At 42.5% G+C, this 24,670-nt stretch overlaps 1 protein-coding gene across 1 annotated transcript in view; it reads left to right on the plus strand.

The window, feature by feature from the left end:
- The window catches only part of si:ch211-102c2.8 (calponin homology domain-containing protein DDB_G0272472), a 38,469-nt gene extending 14,006 nt beyond the window's left edge, over window positions 1-24,463 (plus strand). The window contains exons 8-15 of the mRNA XM_048611313.1: window positions 1,491-1,739; window positions 5,676-5,858; window positions 7,899-8,030; window positions 8,362-8,600; window positions 9,474-9,612; window positions 14,639-14,820; window positions 19,182-19,254; window positions 23,380-24,463. Coding sequence (XP_048467270.1) covers window positions 1,491-1,739; window positions 5,676-5,858; window positions 7,899-8,030; window positions 8,362-8,600; window positions 9,474-9,612; window positions 14,639-14,820; window positions 19,182-19,254; window positions 23,380-23,673 — 1,491 coding nt within the window. The 3' untranslated portion in view covers window positions 23,674-24,463. The remainder of the gene's footprint in view (window positions 1-1,490; window positions 1,740-5,675; window positions 5,859-7,898; window positions 8,031-8,361; window positions 8,601-9,473; window positions 9,613-14,638; window positions 14,821-19,181; window positions 19,255-23,379) is intronic.
- The last annotated feature ends 207 nt before the right edge of the window (window positions 24,464-24,670 follow it).

Below are 24,670 nucleotides of genomic sequence, written 5' to 3' on the forward strand. Positions count from 1 at the left end.
ATCTACATATGGCTGTTCCAATTAAGTTTCTGATCCATGATAGCCTCCCGGATCTTGATTCTTTCTTCAGTGTATCTATCCTGTCAAACCCCTATAATACTTTAAAGACCTTTAGCAAATATTCCACTCCCCCTCTCCAACACCCCAATTTTCTATGCTGAAAGGATAATGCTGGAGTGTGTACAATATTTCCATTGAATCTGCGTGACTGATTGTTTGTAAAAAAAGCTGCCAGTATTGTTGTTGGCTCCATTCAGTTGGCAAGTCCTTAGCCTTTGGTCATCAACTCCCACAGACTGTGTGTAATGTAAGATTCGAACCACGGAGCTGCTGTAAAGTAGAGGCTGATCCAATTTCAAAGGATTGAGCTAGAGGAAAGGCAGGAATAACTCATGTCTGCAGGTGACTGAGAAGGGTCCATACAAGATAACACAAAATATTAAATACAGTGCTGAGGTTAATCAGGAGTGTTGTTTTGAGTTATACTGGGATCCCAGATCAAGGAAGTGAGGGTTACAGCTTTCATGAGAAACATTTGAGACAGAAAAAATGGATAACATGCAGAATGATTATCCAGCTGGATGATCAATGGGGTTGGTATCATTTGAGAGATTTTAGGATCACATCAAATGGATGAAGTGGCACCAATAACCTGTCTTCACCTTTTGATGGGAACCAAGAGCTTACATATCATGACTGAATTGATGTCACTGAAACCCCCACTATCAACATCCTGGGGGTTACCATGGAACAGAAACTGAATTGGCCTAGCCATATGTATGTAGTGGCTACAAGAGCAGGTCAGAGGCTGGGAATTCTTTGTGCAACTCTCCTCCTGACTCTCCAGAGGCACAAAATGGGAGTGTAATGGAATATTGACCACTTGCCTTAATGAGTGCAGTGCCAGCAACGCTGAAGAAGCTTTACACAATCCAGGGCCAAGCAGCCTAATTGATTGGTACCCCATCCACCACTTTCAACATTCTCTCCTTTCACTACCCGATGCACAGTAGCAGCAGTGTGCACCATCTACAGAATTTGCTGCAACGATTTTTTTTTTTCATCAACAACGTACCACCTAGAAGGACAAGATTAGTGTGTGCATGGAAGCATCACCATCTACAAGTTCCCCTCCAAGCCACATACCATGCTGACTTAGAACAATATTACCTTCAATATTGCTGGGTCAAAATCTTGGAACGCGCTTCCTAACAGGTATGTGAGTGTAACTATCCCCTATATACTGCAGCAGTTCAAGAAGGCAGCTCACCATCTTCTCCAGGGTAAGTAGGAATGGTCAATAAATGCTGCCTAATGAGCGACATCCACTGAATAGATCTTTAAAAATCTTTGGTACCTTTTTAAAGCAGGCTTTCAAGTAAGATATTGCTTGGGTTGCAGGTCCTAATGAGGTGATGTCTAATATTGTTCTGAGTACAGTCCTGCCTGTTGTACTGAGGACACTGTTTCTTTCCTTTCCATTTTGATAGAGAGCTGCCCCAAACTCCAACAACTCAATCTGTGTTCATGAGCTTTTGTCACGGCTGACAGAATGTGACCTGAAGGTCAGCGCCCTGGAGAAAATCCTCTTGGAGAAGGACATGGAGCAGTTGAGGCTGAGGGAGATAGTGATGACATTGAGAGCAGAGAAAGAGGCTCAGCTGTCTGCCATGGAAACTCTTAGAAAGGAGCATGCACGACAGCTCACTTTAAACACCGTGGAAAAGCAATGGGAGCAGGTAATTTGATTGTGTTAATGATTCTGGTGAGATGTCGGCTGAGTGCACTGTGAACTTGTAATTGTGATGGTACAGATTCTGTCACGCGCGATACCTGGCGAGCATGTCACTTAAAACAGATCTTATTCCGTTCTGTTTTGCCCAGCCATCAATCGACTGATATCTCAAAACCAAAGGTTTGGTATAAAATTGTCAATGTTCCAATCTAAATGAGGTTCTGGCACTTATTCTGATAGGCTCTTCAATATCCAACTAAACTATGACGATGAGGTGAGCTATTTCATAGTCTTCACCAAAGAAATTGTAACTGGCAAGGGAAGGAACGGCCAGTTACAGGACATCTTTGTGTAGGATTGAAGCACACTTTGCTGACATACCAACAGGGAGTGCAGTTAAAAGTAATTTGTTCTTCATGAAATATTTTGGGATTTTTCTGAGAGCCATGACAAGGTGCTTTATAAATGAAATTCCTTTCCTTCCTTAAAAGCCTCTCACTGCACCAATAGACCTGCTGAGCTGAAGGATTTATGAAGTGTTGCCCAGAGTTCTTGAGAACCTTGCTCCAGAGTATCTCACTTTTTTTGCATGTAAGTTGAGGAGCAACGGTGATAACTTGTATTTTTCATAGTGCCGTTAGTGTAGGTGCTTCACAACAGAATTATCTGAGAAAAGCTTGGCTGCATCCTGTAAGATGTAGGCCATTCAGCCTACCACATCGGCTCTCTCATTCAATGAGATCATCCTCTGATCTGATAATCCTCAACTCCACTTTCCTTTAGTTTTCCCCATAACCCTTGATTCCCTTATACTGATTGAACGCCTATTTCTTTCAGCCTTGATTATACTTAATGACCCAGTCATTAAAACCCTCTGCAGTGGAGAAACCCCCAGATTTTTCACTACCCTCTGAGAAAAGCAATTCCTTCTCATCTAGTGGGCTCCACCAGAAGCTGCTCCTAAAAATATCTTGTAAACATTCAACAAAATTTCATTTCTTGGAATCTGCTACCAACCTAATTATCCCAGTCCATACTGAAGTCCTCCATGATTATCGTAATAACACTTTTCTTACTTGCTTTTTCAATGTCGTGATATATTTTCTGCCCCACATCCTGACTACTGATAGGAGGCCTGTACACAACTCCCATCAGGGCTTTTTCTCCTTTACAGTTCCTCAACTCTACCCACACAGATCCTCATGCTTCCTGACTATATCACTTTTCATTATCAATTTAGTTTCATTTCTTACTAACAAGACAACCCTGCGCCTCTGCCTGTCCTTTCAATAGGATATGTATCTTGGATATATAGTTCCCAGTTCTGGTCCCTTTGCAGCCACCTCTCGGTTACCCACAATGTTGTACATCCCAATTTCAATCTGCGCTACAAACTTATTTATCTTGTTGCGTATACTGCATGCATTTAAGTGCAACAACCTGGATCTTGCATTCACTGCCCACTTCTAATAGTTGTCCCCTTCTCTGCTGTGCTTGGAGCTAGATTCCTGAGCCTTTCCATACTCTGTCCTATCACTTGTCCTCTGCTCAGCCCTCCCCCACCCCTTTAACTTGTTCCATAATTTTCCATGCAAGCTGAACCCACCCCCACCACTATTTAGTTCAAAGACCTGTCCACAGCCCTGGTTATGCAATTCACCAGGGCTCTCCTCGCAGCATGATTCAAGTGGAGCCTGTCCTTTTGGAACAGCTCCCTCCTTCCCCAGCACTGGTGCCAATGACCCATGAATTCCAACCTGTTTCTCCCCAACCCAATCTTTGAACCAAGTGTTTACCTCTTTAATAATATTGACCCTGTGCCAATTAGCTCATGGCTCAGATAGTTATCTGGATGTTATTATCTTTTCGGTTCTGCTTTTTAATTTAGCCCCTGGCTTCTCGTATTTTCTCAGCAGAACTTCTTTTTACCCGTATCATTGGTACTTACGTGGACCCCAACAACAGGATCTTTCCCCTCCCACTGCAAGTTCCTTTACAGCATAGATGAGAGATTCTGAATTCAGACACTAGGCAGGTAACACAGCCTTCGGGAATCTCGATCATGGCCACAAAGAACAGTGTCTATTCCCCTGACTATACTATCCCCTATTACAACTACATTTCACTTTTCTCTCCATCATTGAAAGGCTCCCTGTACCACGGTGCTCGGGTCAGTTTGCTCATAGTCCCTACAGCCCCCTATCTCATCCACTTGGGCAGCAAGAATCTCAAACCTGTTAGACAAGCTCAAGGGCGGAGGCTCCTTCAGTATTACCTCTTGGATCCCTCTACTTGCCTTGCTCATAGTCACGTCCTCCTGTCCATGACCGAACTCAAGGTAATTAATCTAAGGAGCGTGACTGCCTCCTGAAACACAGCATCCAAGTAATTCTCCCCATCCCTGATGTGTTATAGCACTCGAAGCTCAGATTTCAGCCTTCAGGGAGTGTAAGAGAGATGGGGTGTTTTGTGCCAGTACGCGAATAGTCCTATTAGAGTTGGGGCTGTGCTAGACCGAGTCCTTGGGAATGAAGCCAGTCAGCGGGTGAACATTTTGGAATATTGACCATAACTCTGCAAATTCCGAAGTCAGTCTGGAAAGGGATATGGATAGTGTTGTTATGTGCCTACATTGGGGGACGTCCAATTTCAATATCATTTTACAGGAACTGGCAAGCATAGACTAGGGGCAGCTCTTTGCAAGTAAGTCTATATTTGGAGTTTTTTAAAAATAGTGAGAGTTCAGGGCCAGCGTGTTCCACTAAGTGTGATGGGCAAGGGCAGCAAGACCAGGGAACCAGAGCATCAAACAGGGGAGGTCCTTCAGAAGTACAGAGACTGTTGGGGGTGTCCTTATAAGAGAAATTAGGAGGGCAAAGAGGGGCCACAAAATATCTTTGGCAGACAAAAAGACTTGTAATTTACCAGATATAGTTCATTAGCGAGCAGCTACAGGTTACAGGGATCTGTAACAGAGACATTGTTACAGAGAAATTGATAAGGACCAGATGCATAGTCTTCCCTCCTTTGAGATCCCAGGCTGTTCCTCCCACAAGTCCATATGATATCATCATATTGGGTGGTGTTTATGGCACTCCTCCACATTAACTCCTTCAGACCCGTACACACCAAAGTGTTTTGTTTTAATGGGGAAATACTGAATAAAAGCAAAATATTAGTAAATAAACCTCAGTGAAGACTCACTCGCTGTGGTTCATAAAAATGAAGCCAATGAGCTGAGGGGTTCGGGGTTATTAAATGTATTTGTGGCCAATGGCTACTGTTTTCCCCAGACCAAGCGTGAAGAAACGCTGACCTTGCAAGAACAGGTCCAAGGTCAGGATAAGTCGATGAAGAAACTGACTGAAGAGTTGAAACAGGAGGCAGTGGAGTCGGTGAGGCACCTCTTTATTGAGACACATGTTTGTGCAGTGAAAGCCTTGTGGTGAGTGCACAGAGGGAAGTACTGTCCAACGACAAAGTAAGGACAGCGACCAACTATCCTGAAGTGAGTGCTCAGTAAGGTAGCTCTTCAGCTTTGACACCTGGATGGGCGGGAAACCTGGAGGTTTTACTTGCATAACCAAAGCCACTGGTAACAGGTATACCATCGTCTCCACCCATCTCCCACTTCTGTGCTTCACCAAGCCACGTTTGATGTCTAGCTGCAGATCCATTCTAATGTTCATGCATATTTTGGTGGTTTAATTAATTTGACTCTGCTGACCTGAAAGTGCCAGCTTCTACAGAACTGCTGTTCCCTGAGCACCCACAGTCCTTCATATCTCACCCATATGTCCTTTCTTCTCATGGACATTGAGCAGCCTGGCTATTTACCCACATGGGACTTCACTTTTGAATCTGACTTTACTCGACTAGTTCGTTATTTTTCCCTCTTGACATAGCTTTTATATTTATACACATGAATGTGTATCTCCAGGTTCCGAATGCCTTGGATCTTGAAAACCAGAAGTGGGAAGCAGATTCGAAGGAACAGCTCCAACAACATGGTCTGTCTCTGGAAGAGGTGAATGGGAGAGCCCTTAAACAGGCCATTGAGGACCTGGAGAAAGAACGGAGAAACTCACTCACTTTACAACACAAATTAGTCGAATTGCAGAAGGTTAGCATGTAATTTAGCAGAACAAATTGGCCACTATCCCAATAATTAATTGATTTGTGCAAGGCTTGGATAGTCAGTTTTAAAAACAGAGAATTGGAATGTCAAGTTTATGAATGGGGCTAAGACATAGTTGTCTTGCTCTTCCCTTTAAAAATAGCTGAAGTTTGAGTTTAAACTTAATTCCTAAGGATAAGACTCTCTCTCTGTAAAAAGGTCTCCCTCACTGAAGGAAACAGAACACTTTCTTTCATGAGATATGTTACCTGATCTACTCCAAAAGATGAGTAGTTGCACAATGAAGATATTTTGTCTCTTTAAGTGTTGATAAAGAAAGAGTTGCCATTTTTATATTAGCTTCATGACTTCTGTTTGTCTAAAATTGCTTTACAGCCAATTACATATGTTTGAAGTGTAGTCACTGATTTAATTTTGAAAGCATTAATTTAATGTTATTCTAGGATTTAGAAACAATATTTTCACACGCAAAAAAAATTCTATCATTGACTTGCAATACTCCAGTGAAACACTCCCTTGACCTTCCTTAAGGCTCCAAGAGCTCATTATCAGATTCAAGGAACCGTGTGAGATAAGGTTTGTCATGGTAACCATGTCCTGACTTTTTAGCAGACTCTTTAACATCATATATGCACTAAATATGTCTGTAACATTAGTTGAGTAATTTATTTTTCTTAATGTCAGCAGACCACAGTGTGGAATCACTTATTCCTTTCTGTGTTTTCTGATTTACAGTGTGAACTATTCAGTGGAAGCTCAGGTGCATGTTTGGAGGTCTAACTTGCCTTTCAAGCTAAATGATCAGAAGTAATCACCTTTTGGGCGTCCACTGTTTAATTTTACACATCACAATCCAACCATGGTCTCAACCTAGAGGAAGGAGTCATGGAATAGACTCGCAGGGCAGCACGGTGGCTCAGTGGTTAGCAGGGGCCAGGGACCCAGGTTCAATTCCACCCTCGGGCGATTGACTGTGTGGAGTTTGCACGTTTTCCCTGTGTCTGCGTGGGTTTCCTCCGGGTGCTCCGGTTTCCGCCCACAGTCCAAAGATGTACAGGCTAGGTGGATTGGCCATGCTAAATTGACCGTAGTGTTCAGGGATGTGTGGATTAGGTGGGTTACAGGGGGATGGGTCTGGGTGGGATGCTGTGAGGGTCGGTGTGGACTTGTTGGGCCGAAGGGCCTGTTTCCACACTGTAGGGATTCTATGATGATCTATGAATAGCTGTTGCAGAACAGAAACAGGTCCTTTGGACTATTGCATCAATATCTCAGCTGAAGCAACTCAACTAGACCTATTACAAGGAATTGATCTTTTTTAAACACCTGTGAATGCACCTTTTCCTCATCAGGAACCCAACATCAACTTCAAACTTTCCGAGATCAGGTTTACAACAACAACAACTTGTATTGCAATTTTAATGCAATGAAACATTGCAAAATGCATCGCAGGGCATTATGAAACAATGTTTCACACTGAATTTCTCATAAGGAGGTAATTAGAACAGAAGTAATAGATCTTAAGGAGAGCGTTGAGGGAGACAAGCAAGATCGAGGGTCAGAGAATCAAATGGAGAGCATTCTAGAGAGTGGAATGAAGCCAACTGAAGATACAGCCACCGATGCTGCAGCAATTAAAATTAAGGATAGATTGATTAGTAGTTACAAACACCAAATTATCATTTCGGAGAAGCCAGCCATAAGGGTGGAGCTAAGGGAGTTAAACTGGAGAAATATAGAGATAAAACAACATTTGGTAACATGTAAAGAAGAGATTAAAAGAATTTAGAAGAAAACCATGCTATTGTTGAGCTAGTATCTAACCACTGCCCAGTGCAATTGATTTGATACTAGTTATTAACAAAATGCCAAAATCCTTTTGAGAAGGAATATCTTGTGGGTGAAAGAGAACTATAAATAGCTGAAGCAAGTGGCAGTTTGGACATCGAGTGTTCTATGATGAACCTGATCAATGTGTTCTGCACTCCCTCTGGACACTTTTTTATATTGTGTTTTTGTTGGCAGAGAATCCAGGAGCTGGAGGTCCACAGCCATTCCCTCCAGCAAAAGACAGATCAGGCCATAAGCAATCTGAAGACTCAGATGACCGAAGAGAAAGAAAAGGAGATCCAACAGCTCAGGGAAGAAATGCAGTTGGTATGAAGTGAAGACTGTCAGCTTTAAGAAGAAAGATTATAGTTAACCAATCATTTGATCCCTGATAAAGTTAAATCTGATTGATGGTAATGTTGTTATATTTCTTAGTACTGGTGACTCTAACCCCTAGTAATGTTGGGTCTGATCAATGCTAATGGCTGTCTATCCACAGTAGTATTATTCTAAGCCCTGGTAAGGTTTGATCCTTACTAGTATTGTAGAGGGTAGTATGGTTTCCATTATTGTCTCATTATTAATATTGTGCAAAATTGATTAAGTTTCATATTTTCTTTGGGATTGCCCTGAGCTTCTGCTCCTGTTGCGAGTCTAGGGTAAAGAAAAAGAAATTGAGAGACTGACTTCAAAGATGGAGGAGGAGTTGCAGATCCTTCGAGCCAAGAACAGTGAAGTTTCCCTCAAAGAGAGAGAAGCCAGAATGCAGGAGGAGCAGGCAGAAAAGTCCTTTGTGTCTGAGATCAAGACAGAGTGTGAACGCATTCGTGTGTTAATACAGAGTACACAAATGCAAGCCTTGGGGAGAGTTATAAGTCCACCCTGCAGTAAACTGAGGTGAGTCACTGACACCACCATGGTTAACCCTAGTCAACTCATTCACTCCCATTCTCCCACATCTATCTTACATGCACTGCAGCAGTTCAACAAAGTGGCTAATTGTCACCTCCTGCTGGGCAATCAGGGATGGACAACAAATGCTGGCTTAACTAGTGTCACCCACATCTTGTGAAAGAATTTCAAGAAACCCTTCCCTAACAATACTGACTAATGAACTTAAAACACACATTACAAATACAAATTAGCAAAATAACGACCTTGAAGTTCCATGTAAATCCTTCAGATCTTCCACCTTAAGTTTGACAAGAGATTGAAAGAATTTCAATGCAATTTCTGTATTAAAATATATTTCCCACTCTAGCTGATCTCTCAATCTCCTATATATTAATATTAATTTAATTTTGTTTTATCCAATGCATTTATTTCCATGTTTTTTAACTCTAAAATTCTAACTACTTTTCTCATTTGCTTTCTTTTCCTACTGTGCTTCTTTCTCAAAAAGAAAGCAACTTATTGGCTGAAAATTAATTCTGATGGGTGTTTTTTGTACCAAATTTTAAAAATCCAATGTAATGATTGACAGGTCATATTGTAGGAACAACTGACATGGGCCAAAGAGTTTGTGTAATCTCAGGGACAGCTAGACAGTGGAAGGTAAATCCAGATTAACATGTCTCTCACGTCCTGACACTCTCTTCCAGGAGAATCTTCAGTGCCTTTTGGTAGCTGGTGTTCCTTCCTCTGTTTCAAAATCTCAGGTCCAATCAGAGCAAGCAAATGAGCACAGACCCTCATGTGACAGGTTCACTGCACCAGGAGGGAATCTGCTAGGACGTGCATTGTGAAACCCACCTCCTCATTATTTTGCAGGAGCCTGACACGAATGACGTTAGGAGAAGCTATCCATGCACTGTGCAGAGCCAGTGAGGATCTGTGCCAACATGTGGTTGACCTGCGTCAGGAGCTGGAGAGCCAGCGCTGTATGGTATATCATCTCCAGACAGGCAAGGTACCAGATATTTCAATTAAACCCATATTGTGTAAGCTGCAGGGTGGAACCTTGGGTTCCTGTACAGAATGTTGCAAATTTGAGACATCACCTTTGTACCATTTAGACAAACCAAATTGCCTATGTAGTTTGAGAGTTTGAGTTCACCCTTTTAATTATTTGCGGCAGTAAACAAATGTGGATGTTTGGCCATTTTAAGACTGCTGCAATTTAAACATGAATGCTGGCATTAGCGGGCATTTGTGATTATGGTAGATTTTGGCTGTGTGTAAATGGTTGATGGTGAGATACCAGCCTATTTTACACCTCTCTTCCTATTTTTATTTCTGTTGTCATGAGAGATATAAAACAGGGTGCTGCTTCCTTCAGAACAACACTGTCACTAAATCAAGGTCTACTTCAGTGTTGTAGTACCAGTGTAAGGGGCTTGACATGTGATAAGCATAACCATTGCAATGTTTTTATTGTGACTGGATGATTACTCGTGCACTGATTATACATTTCTGTCTGGAAGAAAAGTTTTGTGGTGTTTATGGCACAGTGGTAGTGGCTTTACCTCTGGACCAGGTTTAAGTCCTACCTGCTCAAGAGGTGTGTAATTACATCTCTGAAAAGGTTGAATAGAAAATATTTTTAAAACAAAAGGGGTGAAAATGATTGAGACAACAAGGTGCAGGGCTGGATGAACACAGCAGGCCAAGCAGCATCATAGGAGCAGAGAGGCTGACGTTTCGGGCCTAGACCCTTCATCAGAAAAGGGGGAGGGGAAGGGGGTTTTGAAATAAATAGGGAGAGAGTGGGAGGCGGATAGAAGAGGGATAGAGGAGAGGATAGGTGGAGAGGAAACAAACAGGTCGAAGAGGCAGTGATGGAGCCAGGAAAGGTGAGTGTAGGTAGGGAGTTAGGAAGGGGATAGGTCAGTCCAGGGAGGACGGACAGGTCAAGGGGGCGGGATGAGGTTGGTCGGTAGGAGATGGAGGTGCGGCTTGAGGTGGGAGGAGGGGATAGGTGGGAGGAAGAACAGGTTAGGGAGGCAGGGACGAGCTGGACTGGTTTTGGGATGCGGTGGGGGGAGGGGAGATTTTGAAACTTGTGAAATCCACATTGATACCATTGGGCTGCAGGGTTCCCAAGCGGAATATGAGTTGCTGTTCCTGCAACCTTCGGGTGGCATCGTTGTGGCACTGCAGGAGGCCCAGGATGGACATGTCGTCTGAGGAATGGGAGGGGGAGTTGAAATGGTTCGCGACTGGGAGGTGCAGTTGTTTGTTGCGAACCGAGCGTAGGTGTTCTGCAAAGCGGTCCCCGAGTCTCCGCTTGGTTTCCCCGATGTAGAGGAAGCCACACCGGGTACAGCGGATGCAGTATACCACATTGGCAGATGTGCAGGTGAACATCTGCTTGATGTGGAAAGTCTTCTTGGGGCCTGGGATGGGGGTGAGGGAGGAAGTATGGGGGCAGGTGTAGCACTTCCTGCGGTTGCAGGGAAAAGTGCCGGGTGTGGTGGAGCTGGAGGGGAGTGTGGAGCGGACAAGGGAGTCACGGAGAGAGTTGTCCCTCCGGAAAGCAGATAAGGGTGGGGAGGGAAAGATGTCTTTGGTGGTGGGGTCGGATTGCAGATGGCGGAAGTGTCGGAGGATGATGCGTTGGATCCGGAGGTTGGTGGGGTGGTACGTATTCCGCTTGGGAACCCTGCAGCCCAATGGTATCAATGTGGATTTCACAAGTTTCAAAATCTCCCCTCCCCCCACTGCATCCCAAAACCAGTCCAGCTCGTCCCTGCCTCCCTAACCGGTTCTTCCTCCCACCTATCCCCTCCTCCCACCTCAAGCCGCACCTCCATCTCCTACCGACCAACCTCATCCCGCCCCCTTGACCTGTCCATCCTCCCTGGACTGACCTATCCCCTTCCTAACTCCCTACCTACACTCACCTTTCCTGGCTCCATCCCCACCTCTTCAACCTGTTTGTTTCCTCTCCACCTATCCTCTCCTCTATCCCTCTTCTATCCGCCTCCCACTCTCTCCCTATTTATTTCAAAACCCCCTTCCCCACCCCCTTTTCTGATGAAGGGTCTAGGCCCAAAACGTCAGCCTCTCTGCTCCTATGATGCTGCTTGGCCTGCTGTGTTCATCCAGCCCTGCACCTTGTTGTCTCGGATTCTCCAGCATCTGCAGTTCCTACTATCTCTGGGTGAAAATGATTTCTTGTTTAACACATTAGTTGGACGAAGATAGTAACCTTCTGATTGCTGATAGAGATGTCTACATCCTTAAATCCTTAGAAGAAGATGCAACAGAGCCAGAAATGGAGAGGAACAGTTAAAGGGCGCATGTTGACTATCAACAGAAACAATCTGAGCATTTTTTTTCATCTGTGTTACTTGCATATGAATGCAGCGCCCAATGATAGGACAATAATCTCCATCCCCACAGGCTGTGATTTTTGTGACTGTTTTTCAAACTGAGCGGATTTCAGGGGAGAAAGTGTTGTGTTTTAAATAAAAAGCCTTGTATTTATATAGTGACTTCCACCTCAGGACAGCTCAAAGCAACTTATGAGGTAATTACTTTTCAAATGGAGTCACGATCAAAATGCAGGAAACTTGGGGAAACAGTGGTGTTATTTGACTTGTAATCCAGAGACCCAGGCTGATATACATGGGGTCAGATAAATATAAAGCTGGTCTCAATAATGGTGACCATGCTACTATCATCAACTTTCATTAAAACCCATCTGGTTCATTAATGTCCTTTAGGGAAAGAAATATGTCATTCTTAGCTAGTTTGGCTTACACATGACTCCACATCTGCAGCAATGAGGGTGACTCTTAACTGGCCACCGAAATGCCCTGGCACGCAAATCAGTTCAAGGGCTATTGGGGATGGTCAACAAGCACTGACCTTATCAATGATGCCCCCATCTGATGAGAAAGCATTTTTTGCAAATAATTAGCAGCCAATTGAGTTGCAGCATGGTGACTCAGTGGTTAGCACTGCTGCCTCACAGTGCCAGGGACCCAGGTTCAATTCCACCCTTGGGCGACTGTTTGTGTGGAGTTTGCACATTGTTCCTGTGTCTGTGTGGGTTTCCTCCCACAGTCCAAAGATGTGCAGGCTAGGTGGATTGGCCATACTAAATTGCCCATAGTGTACAGGGATGTGTAGGCTAATTGGATTAGCCTTGGGAAATGCAGGGTTACAGGGATAGGGTAGGGGTTGGTCTGGGTGGGATGCTCTTTGGACAGTCTGTGTGGACTTGTTGAGCCGAATGGCCTGTTTCCGCACTGTAAGGGTTCTATGAGAATTTAGGTATTAATCTCCCATAAGCAGCAATATGATAACCAGATAATCTGTTCTTTGGTGATATTCATTGATGGATGTCAGTTGGACAGAACACTGGGAATCTCTCTCCTGCTCATTTCTTAATAGTAACACAGGATCTTTTGCACCACCTATGAAAGCAAGAGCGGCCTTGATTTAACATTTCACTGAAAGTCGAGACGTGCTCACAGAAGTTAAAAGCACTAAAACAATAGTTGACTTTCTTGTCAGCAACTATCACTGAGGGCGTATGTCCTTTATAAGGGAGTCACAGAACTGAAAGTCCTTTTTCCAGGGACAGGACAAGTTTTTAAGACCTGACCTACCATCTGTATATTCATGATTCCATTCTGTAAATCTCCTTATGGCAAACCCATCTTTCTAGTTTTCGCTGGTTTGAACAAGAGGCTAAACAGTAGCAAATGCAACTTTCACTGGAATATGGTGACACTTTCACTGCCCACAAGGCTAGGCTGATCCTTGAGATTCATTCCTATACCCTGGGTTTTTCCTCAATATGAGGAGCAATGTAATATTTCAAGAGATAAGTGAGGGATGTGGGCGAAAGTCAAGTCTGTGGGCTTAGGCCACTGATCAGCTTTGGTCTCACTGAATAGCAAAGCAGGCTTGAAGGGCTGAATGGCCTACTGCTGTACCTATGTTCAGCTCTGTATCAGTTATGTTCTGGGATAGGCCTGGATTCTTAATGGGGAGAAAGAATTTGCATATGTAGCACCTTTTATGAGATAGACAAACTCCCCCCACCACCACCGCCCCCCCTCCCCACAAAGTGGGTTTTAGCCAATGAATAGCTTTTGAAAAGTAGTTGCCGTTCTACCTTAGAAAACACAGCAAAGACCAGCTTCCGCAAGCAATGTAACAGTTTTTTCGTAATGTTGATTGGGGAATGAATATTGAACTGGGCACCAGGAAGAACTCCTCTCTGTTAATCTTCAAAAAATAATATTGTGGATTGTTTTATGTCAAATGCAGTCTCTGTTTCATGTTTCAACTGAGAGGTGACACTTGCAGCCCAGCAGCACTGTCCCAGTACCGCTTCAAGAGCATTAACCTGAATCTTATGCACGCCTTCCACGATTGGAGTTCAAGCCGAGGACTTGTGGCTGGCATATTCACTGAGCTTAAATTGTTCCAGCTCCTCTAGTAGTTCTAATTTTCTCCAAAGTTTCAGTTCACTGGAAAACACTGCATTTTTGCACTAATTGGTTCTGAGAACTCATTGTAAATTCCAAAGAGTGATAAATGATTCACTGGTTTCTATAATTAAAACCCAATTTCTCAAGCAAGGTTAAACTATCCCAGTGACATATCACTCCAAGAACCCAGGAAATGAGAAAAGTCTCCAGATTTGATTCTAATACAAAAGCCCAAAGTTTCCAGTTGTACTGGAAATACCATTTTCTGAAGAAGGGTCCAGACCCGAAACGTCAGCTTTCCTGCTCCTCTGATGCTGCTTGGCCTGCTGTGTTCATCCAGCTCTACACCTTGTTATTCCAGTTGTACTGTTAGTTTTGGGATTGCCCCAGAGGATAGTATATTGCTCATTGTACACTCCATTCTGAAAGTAAACTGAAGAAACCTTTTAAATGACAGTGATTTAACTCATTAATATTCTAGAAATTTGTAGTAATTTTACAGAAATCTTGTTTGGGCCTAATTCTCCTGCTTTGTCCATTACTCAGGATGACACCAAGGAGGTCAGCAAGCTGCAGAGATCGCCACTGACTAAGTCTGGGAGAGAAAAGGAACATACACTTCAGGAGAGGAAGAATGAGTTGCCAGAAATCCAGAGGACCATGGCCGAAAGGGATGATGTGACTGCCTGCAAACCCACCCACAAGTTTGAGGAGAAGCAGAATATAAAGTATGTGACTTCTCCTTTAAATGTGGACAAAAATTTGTTTTCAGTCTCCTCATGAGATATTATTGTCCCAGGCTTCTACCAGTTCTCAACTGACAGCTAGTAAAAGAAGCACAAGAATTATTTTCCTGATTCCTTCAGTCTTGTCTATGTGAGGACATGTTTCTGCTCACCTGGCATCTCTTTCTGACAGAGTGACTGAGATGGGGAATTCTGTGCATGGGGAAACCACAGATCCATCTACTCAATTCCTCTCTTTTGAATTAGATGGAAGGTGACACACAGCTACAGCTCAAGGTGACTTTCCCACAGAGGACTTGGTTGGCTTTCTGATTCAACCACTATTTGTGGGATTGCAGCTAACTCAGAGAACTCAACTGGTATAGAATTACATTTGTATCTCATTACTCCGTCTCAATACATCCTCAAATATTACCAGTCACTCTGTTTAATTTGCTTTTTTTTAACCGATTCTCACAGCCTCCTCTCTAGAAGGTGAAGTTAAGTAATTTTCTGGTTAGGCTTTGAGAAATATAATTTGGTGATATAGGAGGACAACATCCAAGCCTTGGAATGGTGGATTGATGGATCATTGGATTGAAATCTAGTGTGCAATGACTGATGAGGAAGCACTGGAAAAGGAGGCTAAACAACCTTCAAAAAGCAACTTAAAGAAAAGTGAAAGAGGAATAAAACAAATACCCTAATCCTATCCACTATTTTATGCAGGACTGTGACTGTAGATATAAGGGGAAATAAATACAAATATTTGACCCTTCTGACTAAATGCAATCAAATTCATTAGCATCCTTTTAGTTAATGCAGTTTGCTAGATCCACAGGATTTTGACCCACTGCTACTAATGGAACAACAATATATTTTTAAGTCAGGATGTTGAGTGGTTTTAAAGGGAACTTGCAGGTGGTGGTATTTCATGTATCTGCTTCCCCTGTTCTTCTGGATGACAGTGGTCATGGGCTTAGACAATGCTGCCTAAGGAGCCTTGATGATTTTTTGCAGTGCATCTTGAATATGGCACACATTCCTGCTACTGAGTGTCTGTGGTGGATTGTTTGATTGTTGGTGAGTGTCAGTCAAGCAAGCTGCTTTGTTCTGGATGGTGTAAAGCTTCTTGAGTGTTACTGGAGCTGCATTCATCCAGGCAAGTGGGAAATATTCCATCACACTCCTGACTTGTGCCTTATAGATGGTATTCAATCTTTGGGAAGTCAGGAGGTGAGTTACTCGCTGCAATATTCCTAGCCTCTGATCTGCTTTTGTAGAGTTTATGTGGCTACTTTAGTTTTTGATCATTGGTACATTCTAGGATGTTATTAGTGTAGGACTCAGTGATGGTAATGCCTTTGAATGTCAAGGGGTGATGGTTAGATTCTCTCATTGGAGATGGTCATTGCCTGGCATTTGTGTGGTGTGAACGTTACTTACCAATTGTCAACCCAAACCTGGATATTGCACAGATCTTGTGACATTTTGAACAGGGACTGCTTCAGTATTTGAGGAGTTATAAATAGTGCTGAATATTGTGCAATCATCGGTGAACATTCCCACTTCCAACCTTATGATGGAGGAAAGATCATTGATGAAGCAGCTGAAAAAGGTTGAGCCTAGGACACTATCCTGAAGAGCTCCTGCACAGATGTCCTGGAGCTGAGATGATTGACCTTCAACAATTACAACCCATCTTCCTCTGTGTCAGATATGACTCCAACCAGCGGAGAGTTTGCGCCCTGATTCCCATTGATTCCAGTTGTTCTGCGAGGGCTCCTTGCCAAATGTGGCCACGATGTCAAGGGCTGCCACTCTCACCTCCTGGAATTCAGTTCTTTTGTCCATGTTTGAACTAAGGCTGTAGAGGTCGGGAGCTGAATGGCCCTGGCAGAACATAAACTGAGCGTTGTTGAGCAGGTGCTGCTTGATAGCATTATTGACGATACCTTCCATCACTGTATTGATGATCGAGAGTAGACTGATGGGGCAATAATTGGCTGGGTTAGATTTATCTGCTTTTTGTGCACTGGACATACCTGGGCAATTTTCCACATTTCTGAGTCGATGCCAGGATTGTAGCTGTACTAGAACAACTTGCTTCTCAGTACTATTGTTGAAATGTTGTCAGGGCCCATAGCAATTGCAGTATCCAGTGTCTCCAACTATTTCTTGATATCACATGGCATGAATCGCATTGGCTGAAGACTGGTATCTGTAACACTGGGGGAGGCCGAGATGTATCATCCACTTTGCACTTCTGGCTGAAGATTACTGCAAATTCTTCAGCCTTATCTTTTGTATTGATGTGCTGGTCTCTTCCATCATTGACGATGGGGATATTTGTGAAGCCGCTTCCTCCAGTGAGTTATTTAACTGTCCAGTACTACTCACGGTTGGATGTGGCAGGACTGCAGAGCTTAGATCTGATCCATTACTTGTGAGATTGCTTAGATCTGTCAGGCACTTGCTGCTTATGCCATTTGGCATACAAGTAGTCCTGTTTGGTAGTTTCACCAGGTTGACACCTCATTTTTAGGTATGCCTGGTGTAGATCCTGGCATGCCCTCCTGCTCTCTCCACTGAACTAGATTAATTACTAGCTTGAAGGTAATGGTTGCTGGGCCATAACGTTGCAGATTGTGCTGGAGTATGATTTTGCTGCTGTTAATGGCCCACAGTAAATCATTGATGCCCAGTCTTAAGTTGCTAGATTTGTTCTACGTCTATCCCATTTAATACGGTGATAGTGCCACACAACATGATGCAGAGTGCTCACAATGTGAATATAGGACTTCATCTCCATAAGGGCTGCACAGTAATCATGCTTGTGGATACATCCAGTATGTTTTTCCCTCGTTGATTTCCTCATCAACGGCTACTGACCCAGAACAACAGCAATGTTGTTTAGGAGCCAACCTGCTCAATCAGTACTGCTACTGGTTGCTGGTGGACATGCAAGTCTCCCACACATTCTGCAACCTTGCCACACTCAGGGCTTCCTTTTCAGTGTGTTTGATATGAAGGAGCAAATAAAAATATGGGGAAGGGGAGATATGTGGTAATCAATAGGTTTCCTTGCCAATGTTTGACTTGATGAATGAGACTTCACTGTTGAGGACTCCTAGGGCAACTCCCTCCCAGCTGTACATGAACTCTGTGCTGACAACTCAGTTGGGTCTGTCCTGCCAGTGGGACAGGGCATATCCAGGGATGGTGGTGGTGGTGTCTGCAACATCGTAAGGTTTGTTTCTATGATTTTGACTGTGCCAAGCTGTTGTTTGATTGGTCTGTGGGATGGCTCTCCTAATTTTGGCACTAGCCCCCAGACATTTCTAAGGAGGACTTTGCAGAGTCGGCAAGGCTATTCTTGTCATTATGGCTTCTGGGGGCTAGGTGGTCTATCTGTTTGCAGATCTGTTTGTCTTTTTTACTTTCTAGCTGTTGATACGATTGAATGTCCTATCGGGCCATTTCAGAGGCAAGCTCATTTCTGAGAGTCTGGAGCCATGTAAGTAAGACCTGTAAAATTGGGCAATGTTTTGATTTTGATGATAAGCAGATTTGTGGTAGGATATTTATGTCAAATATGAACAAAGATTGAATGGATTCCAGTATATGTTCCCAGCCTTCCAATAGTGCTAATCGGCAGCCATCTAATAAGAAAGTGAGTAGAGTGGGAATGAGAGAGGCATAAGGTTTCCTTTTAAAGTAAACCTTTGATTTCCCAGTGTTGAAACTTCAGATAATTGCAACACTACTTCATTCCAGCATGTGACATTCAGATCAGTCCTATAAAGTCCATGTCTTCTTTATTTTTCTGTACTTTTCATTGTGGACTGAAATGAGAAGACAATTTTAAAAAAAACCAAGGACTGTTGCAAATATTTCAAAGCAAGTGGCATAAAACAAAGAACTGCAGATGCTGGAAATTTGAAACTAAAACAGGTCTTGCAGAATCTGTGGGGAGAAAGCACTTCATCAGAACCATTAGCAGCTAGGGAGAATGAGGTATTTATGCAAACGTCTTCATGCTTATGTCTTAAGCATTCTCTTTGACCAAGATCTTCATCAGTTGGTTTATCTCCTTTTGAAGCTCCTTATTTGATTTTGTTTGATGTACCTGTAAAGCCCTTTGAGATATTTTATTATGCAAATAAATTAAACAAATGCAAGTTATTGTTGTAAATGAAGGGACTATTACTTCTTTTTAAAATGCTTTATTTTTTGAGCGTAAAGTAACTTACAAAGGCAAGAGGTTTGCTATATGGGTGTTTGACTGTTCAGTGGTGGGATAGGCTTGTTCTGCAATGTTCCCCGATTGATGACAACAAACCAACACTTGTTTCCCTTTACAGGATTGTCTACAGAGACAGAAGTGAATGTCAAAAGACAGAAATGCAAGAAAATGAAATCCATCCCCTGCCTTTGGTAAACATTTACTTACACTTGAACATAATCCATTTGCCGAACTTCTACCATCCAAATTGCATGTTAAGATGGTTTCTCGGAGTTATTGGGGAGCTTAAAATATTCAGCGACAGTCAATGTTGTACCTTTTGGTATCATTTCCATCCTACTATTCCCTGGTGTTTTGTGCATACAAGGTGTTAGCACTGGGGAAAAGACCATTCAGACAGCAGAGCAGAAAATGAGATTTGAGGCTTTGGGGCCCGATGTCAAGCGGATTTACTAATTTGTCTTTAGTTTCTTAGTTCCTTGCCTTCTGATTTGTCGATTTCTCTCCTAATTGCTTTATATTGTCCCATATTGTGCTCCCTCCTATTGTCTATGTTCTAAGCCCTTATTTAAACATTTTCTTTCCCGTCTTTAATTTGCTTCTCCTCTAGTGATGTCAGCAACAGGCTAAATCCACATTCTGCCAATTTATATGGGTGTGACTAGTTAAATCAGGCTTGACCTACTGAAATAGTAGTCTGTCTAATTCTTTTCATGGTTTGTTTCTTTCCTGGACTCCACTGCACAATTTTAAATATTTCTGGTGGGTTTTTACACTATTGTTTAATCGACATATTGTTCTTTTAACTTCAAATTCTCAGCACTTCAAAACCAATTTTATCCAAATATGTTCTCCTGATCTTAGTAACGTTTAATGTCCTGCTCAGTCTTTATCCTAAACTGTATTATATCATGGCCACTATTGCCTCAATGTTCTTTGACTTGTACTTGTGTGTTGCTTCATTCCCATTACTATATTCAGTAGGAAATCCTTTCTTGTTGGGTTTCTTGGATACTGGGTTAAGAAAGAAGTCTTGCACACATTTGTAGGTATTCCATTCTGTTATCCCTTTGCCTATTTTTTGGCAATTAATTTCAGGATATTTGAAATCCTCTATGATCCTTATTCTGTCATTTTGGTTCTTTTCCCTAAATCATCTATTTTCCTTCAATTCCCTCCTATTATCAGGTGGTCTAGAGATTACCCTTTTTCTAATTGATCTTCACTTGTCTTTTATATCAATCCACATGGATTTTATTTGTTTTACAAAAAGCAACCACTTTGTTTCCTATTTCCATCATGTTATCTTTAATAATTACCACCACGCCACCTCTGGAGTACTATGTACAGTGTACAATCTGGGTATCTGGAAATACTTTTCTAGGAAGGGGTGTAAAGTTCACTAGGTTGATCTGAATAGAATAGGCCAATGCGCTGGAGTTTACATGAATGAGAGGTGACCTCATTGAAACCTAGAAGATTCTAAAGGCTTGAAGGGGTGTATTCTCTTTTCACTTAATCACAGGATGTGGTTGGCACAGGCTATACCAGCATTTATGCCCTATTGCCCTTGAACCACTGCAGCCTATCTAGTGGAGGTACACCCGTTATGTTGTGAGGAAGGCAGGTCCAGGATTTTAATAGAAAAAGAAGCAGGGATGAATTATTTCCAGATCAGGATGGTGAGAGATTTGGACGGAACATTGCAGATGATTGTACATGCAAGCTGCTGCTACCTTTGTTCTTAGGTAGTGGAGATCATGAATTTGAAAGCTGCTATTCAAGAAATCTTGGCAAAGTGCTGCAATACATCTTGGATATGCTACTCACTGCAGTCACTATACCGCTGTATAGGAGGGAAATACTCACCATGGAAGACTCTTCTGAATGCTCACAATGGGGAATTCAGTGATTATGATGCTGCTGAATGTCAAGGGGAAGTGTAAGACTCTCTTCTAGAGATGCTTATTACCAAGCACCTAGTGTATTGCAAATGTTAATTTCTGCTTAGGAGTTCAAGCCTGGATGTTGTACAAATCTGTAGTCATGAGTGAACATCATCTCTTATGTTGTTATGAATAGTCAACTGCACACTCAAAAATATCTTTGTTATTGAGGCCAAGATTATTCATTATCCACAAACTGGTTTCTGCTGTGACCCTTCCTAAATATCCAGCTTTTGGCCCTTCACTCAGCATAACATTTCCGCAGCTACTGATTTACTCCACCACAGCCTCATCTCCACCTTTGAAGCCCTTTTCTTCAATAAAACTATTACTGTCTGTCATCTTGGCCATTCCCTCTGGTATGACCCTCATCTCAGCTCACTTGAGCCCAAGGGATTCAGACTTAAAAAGATAGGGCAGACAACTGGTTTAGCTATCTCTGCTGATTTCTGGGACTTTTGTCTCCACAATCTGTTTATCATTTAGGACTATTCTGAAATGTATCCCTGAAATCCCTGTTTTTTCTATACTGCAAATCAGCTTGTTAAACCCCTCTTCCCTCCACCCTCGCTTCCAACAATTAAGGGCAAGGAGCTTGTTGACCTCAGTCACTAAGTTTTTGCTGTGTCTCTATTCCAGTAGCCCACCCAGTCTGATCACCTCTGACCCCTTAATCCTTTTCTCTCTTTCCCACCTAGCCTTCAACATACCTTTCTCTGGTTCCTTCTTATGTCCCTGTATGCCCTCTCTCTGCTCATTTGTCCATGCAACCCACCTCCTATTCCCCTGAACCTATTCACATGAACCTATTGATCACCCAATTTGCCCACCTGGTGCCATCATAACCAATATAGCATATGTTTTCTACCTCCTCCCTCTCTCTTTGAAATCCACCATCATCATCCATCCTATCCTCAAAACAACATGGATCCCTTCACCCTTGCAAAATTGCATACTTTTCTCTCCAAAGTTATTGACACCTCCCAAATCTGTTCCCATCTTTGTCAAACTCCATCTTTGAATTTGGTTTCCATCCCTACAACAGGACCAAAACAGCTCTCATCAAAATTTATCTTTCTGACAGTCACATGGGACATTATGCGTGGCTATAGCTCTTTGTCCTTTTTGACTTGTTTACAGCCTTTGATATGGCTAACCACACCATTTCCTGCACTACCTCTAATCATCCAGCTGGGTGGGACTGCTTTTACCTGGTCCAAATTCTAATCGGTTTCATCAGTCAGGTTCTCTTGTTCCTGCATCATTACCTTGGCATTCTGCAGGATCTATCCTTGATCTTCCTCCAGTTTTATTCAATCTACTTGTAGACCCTTGGCAACATCATCCAAAAGCAAACAGTTAGTTTTCAGATTTACCAATCACACCAGCCCTAACGCACCATTGTCTTTCTCAACATCTCTATTATTGCTAAATTATCAGATTGTTTATCTGAAATTCAGTACAAGCTGAACAGAAATTTCCTCTAACTAAATACTGTTAAGTACAATGCAATTGTTTTTGCAGGCAGATCCAAATGTCAAATCATTAACTTAGATCATTGAGAAAGTGAGGCAGAGATTAAGCCTGGCTGTTCATAACCTTGGTGTCACAACCTTGGTGTCACATTGACCCTGAGAGGAGTTTCCAACCTCCAATTTGTGTCATCACTAAGGACAGCTATCTTAGCCCCTACAATAACATCTGATTTTATCTCAGATGCTGAAACATCATTCAAGTCTTTTGTTTTAAACCCCTACTGACTCTTCCAACTCTGATGACTTAACTGGGTTGCTGATTGCTGATAACCACGTCCCAACATTCCACAAACCATCCTGAAGCAGTTTAGAGGCCAACTTGTCTGAAACACCAGGCTTCATTATGAACAAAAAACACTAATAAAATAATTAACTTTAACAAATGGAACAGAAAAGAGGATTATTTTCTATTACAATGCAACTTAAAACTCTACCCCTTCCAAAGGGAAAACAAAACCAAAAGAGGCACGCTCAAAGCAGGAGTTCCTCAGGGTAGTGTCCTAGATCTAACTTCTTCACCTGCTCCCATGACCTCCATCACTGGGTTAATATCCTGGAACTCCCTTCCTAACAAGCACTGTGGGTGTCCCTACATCCCAAAGACCACAGCAGTTCAAGAAGGCAACTCACCACCACCCTCTCCAGTGCAATTAGGAATAGGAAATAAATGCTAGCCCAGTCAGCAATGCACTATTCCAATGAATGAACAACAAAAAATGAGTGTTCCCTGGCTCAGACACACATTGATCTTGATATAGGTTCACAAATGTCCTATATTTGAATCAAATTATACTGATTCGAATAACAGATTATTCCACTTTGTATTCCCTTAAAGGAACACACTGAACCTTCTCCTTCATGGTCTGCCTCCACCACATCAGTAACTTCCTCTGCAGTGATCTCATGCAGGCAGAAGGATTTTGGGACACTGAAGCTGCTGAAACATTTGCAGAGCCGTGTGAAACAGCTCCGAGCAGAAAACAACATCTACTGTGGAACCAGCCTGAACGATGTGAGCATTCTCCATACCACGACTGACAGCTCATGCACAGAGACAATGAGTAGTTCACTGAGCAGATCAATGCAGTTACAGGACTGGCAGAGAAATAGTGACAGACAGGAAGTTTAATTAGGGAAAAATTATGTGCAGGATTCTGCACTGACTCGGGGGCTGGCCTAGAGAGTAGGAGTTGCTTCTCTGGCGATGATGTTGGTGCAGCAGGACTAACTTGTTGGAAACTATGGGTCAAGCTCCTATTTAAATATTGCCAGTCATGCTCAATGTCAATGCTGCATGTACTTGGAAGCCAGCAATCACTGGTGAAGGATTGACTGATAAGTCACTGGACAATCTGTCCATTCTGTTGATAAGAAATAAACCCTTTACATTGTCACCCCTCCTCCCCAGAGTCAGGTAATACCAGAAAGATTTTTCATGTGCTTTGTGGGAGAGGAAAGCAGTAAGTGGCATTTGAAAAATCATTCGAGATGTATGCTTGGCCACCCCTTCCACAAATGGAGACCACACAGCAAACCACAGTAGAATGAGATCTCACAGCTTATTTCAGAGGGCTCTCTCAGTATTGGTGAGCAGACAACTGCAGCTCAGCATAATCATGCTTTGAGAAACTGGATTATGTCATGGCTTGATTATACACAGTTCTGAGTGTCCAACCAAAAGGCCAATGCAATGTTACTGTATGGATGGTGCTGATTGTGTGTGTTTAGTATTCCTAGAAGAATTAAACTTGGACTAATGTAAAACGTATGATGTCCCACATTAGTATTTGATTTTGCTGTTCAAATACCTCCTTCCTACAACCCCTTCTTCCTAAATCTACATACCTCCAACTAAATTGAGGGAGAATGATTAAATCTATCTTGCTACATTATTCTATTGTATTTGTATAACAACGTATGGAATTTTACTGAGGTTTTTTTAAGCAGAGAAAAAAAGATAACTAATACCCTTTACACTTTGCTTTTCTGTTAAATAGTGTTCTTTATTCTTTGGACAAAAAGAATGTTGCTGCTGAGAAAACCTTACATTTGTATTAACTGAAGCTCTGAAACTGATTTGACCACTTACCGTATGATAAAGTTACTGACACAAGTTTTAAATTGGA

Source organism: Rhincodon typus, chromosome 24 (assembly GCF_021869965.1).
Source record: "Rhincodon typus isolate 14 chromosome 24, sRhiTyp1.1, whole genome shotgun sequence".
Lineage (NCBI taxonomy): Eukaryota > Metazoa > Chordata > Chondrichthyes > Orectolobiformes > Rhincodontidae > Rhincodon > Rhincodon typus.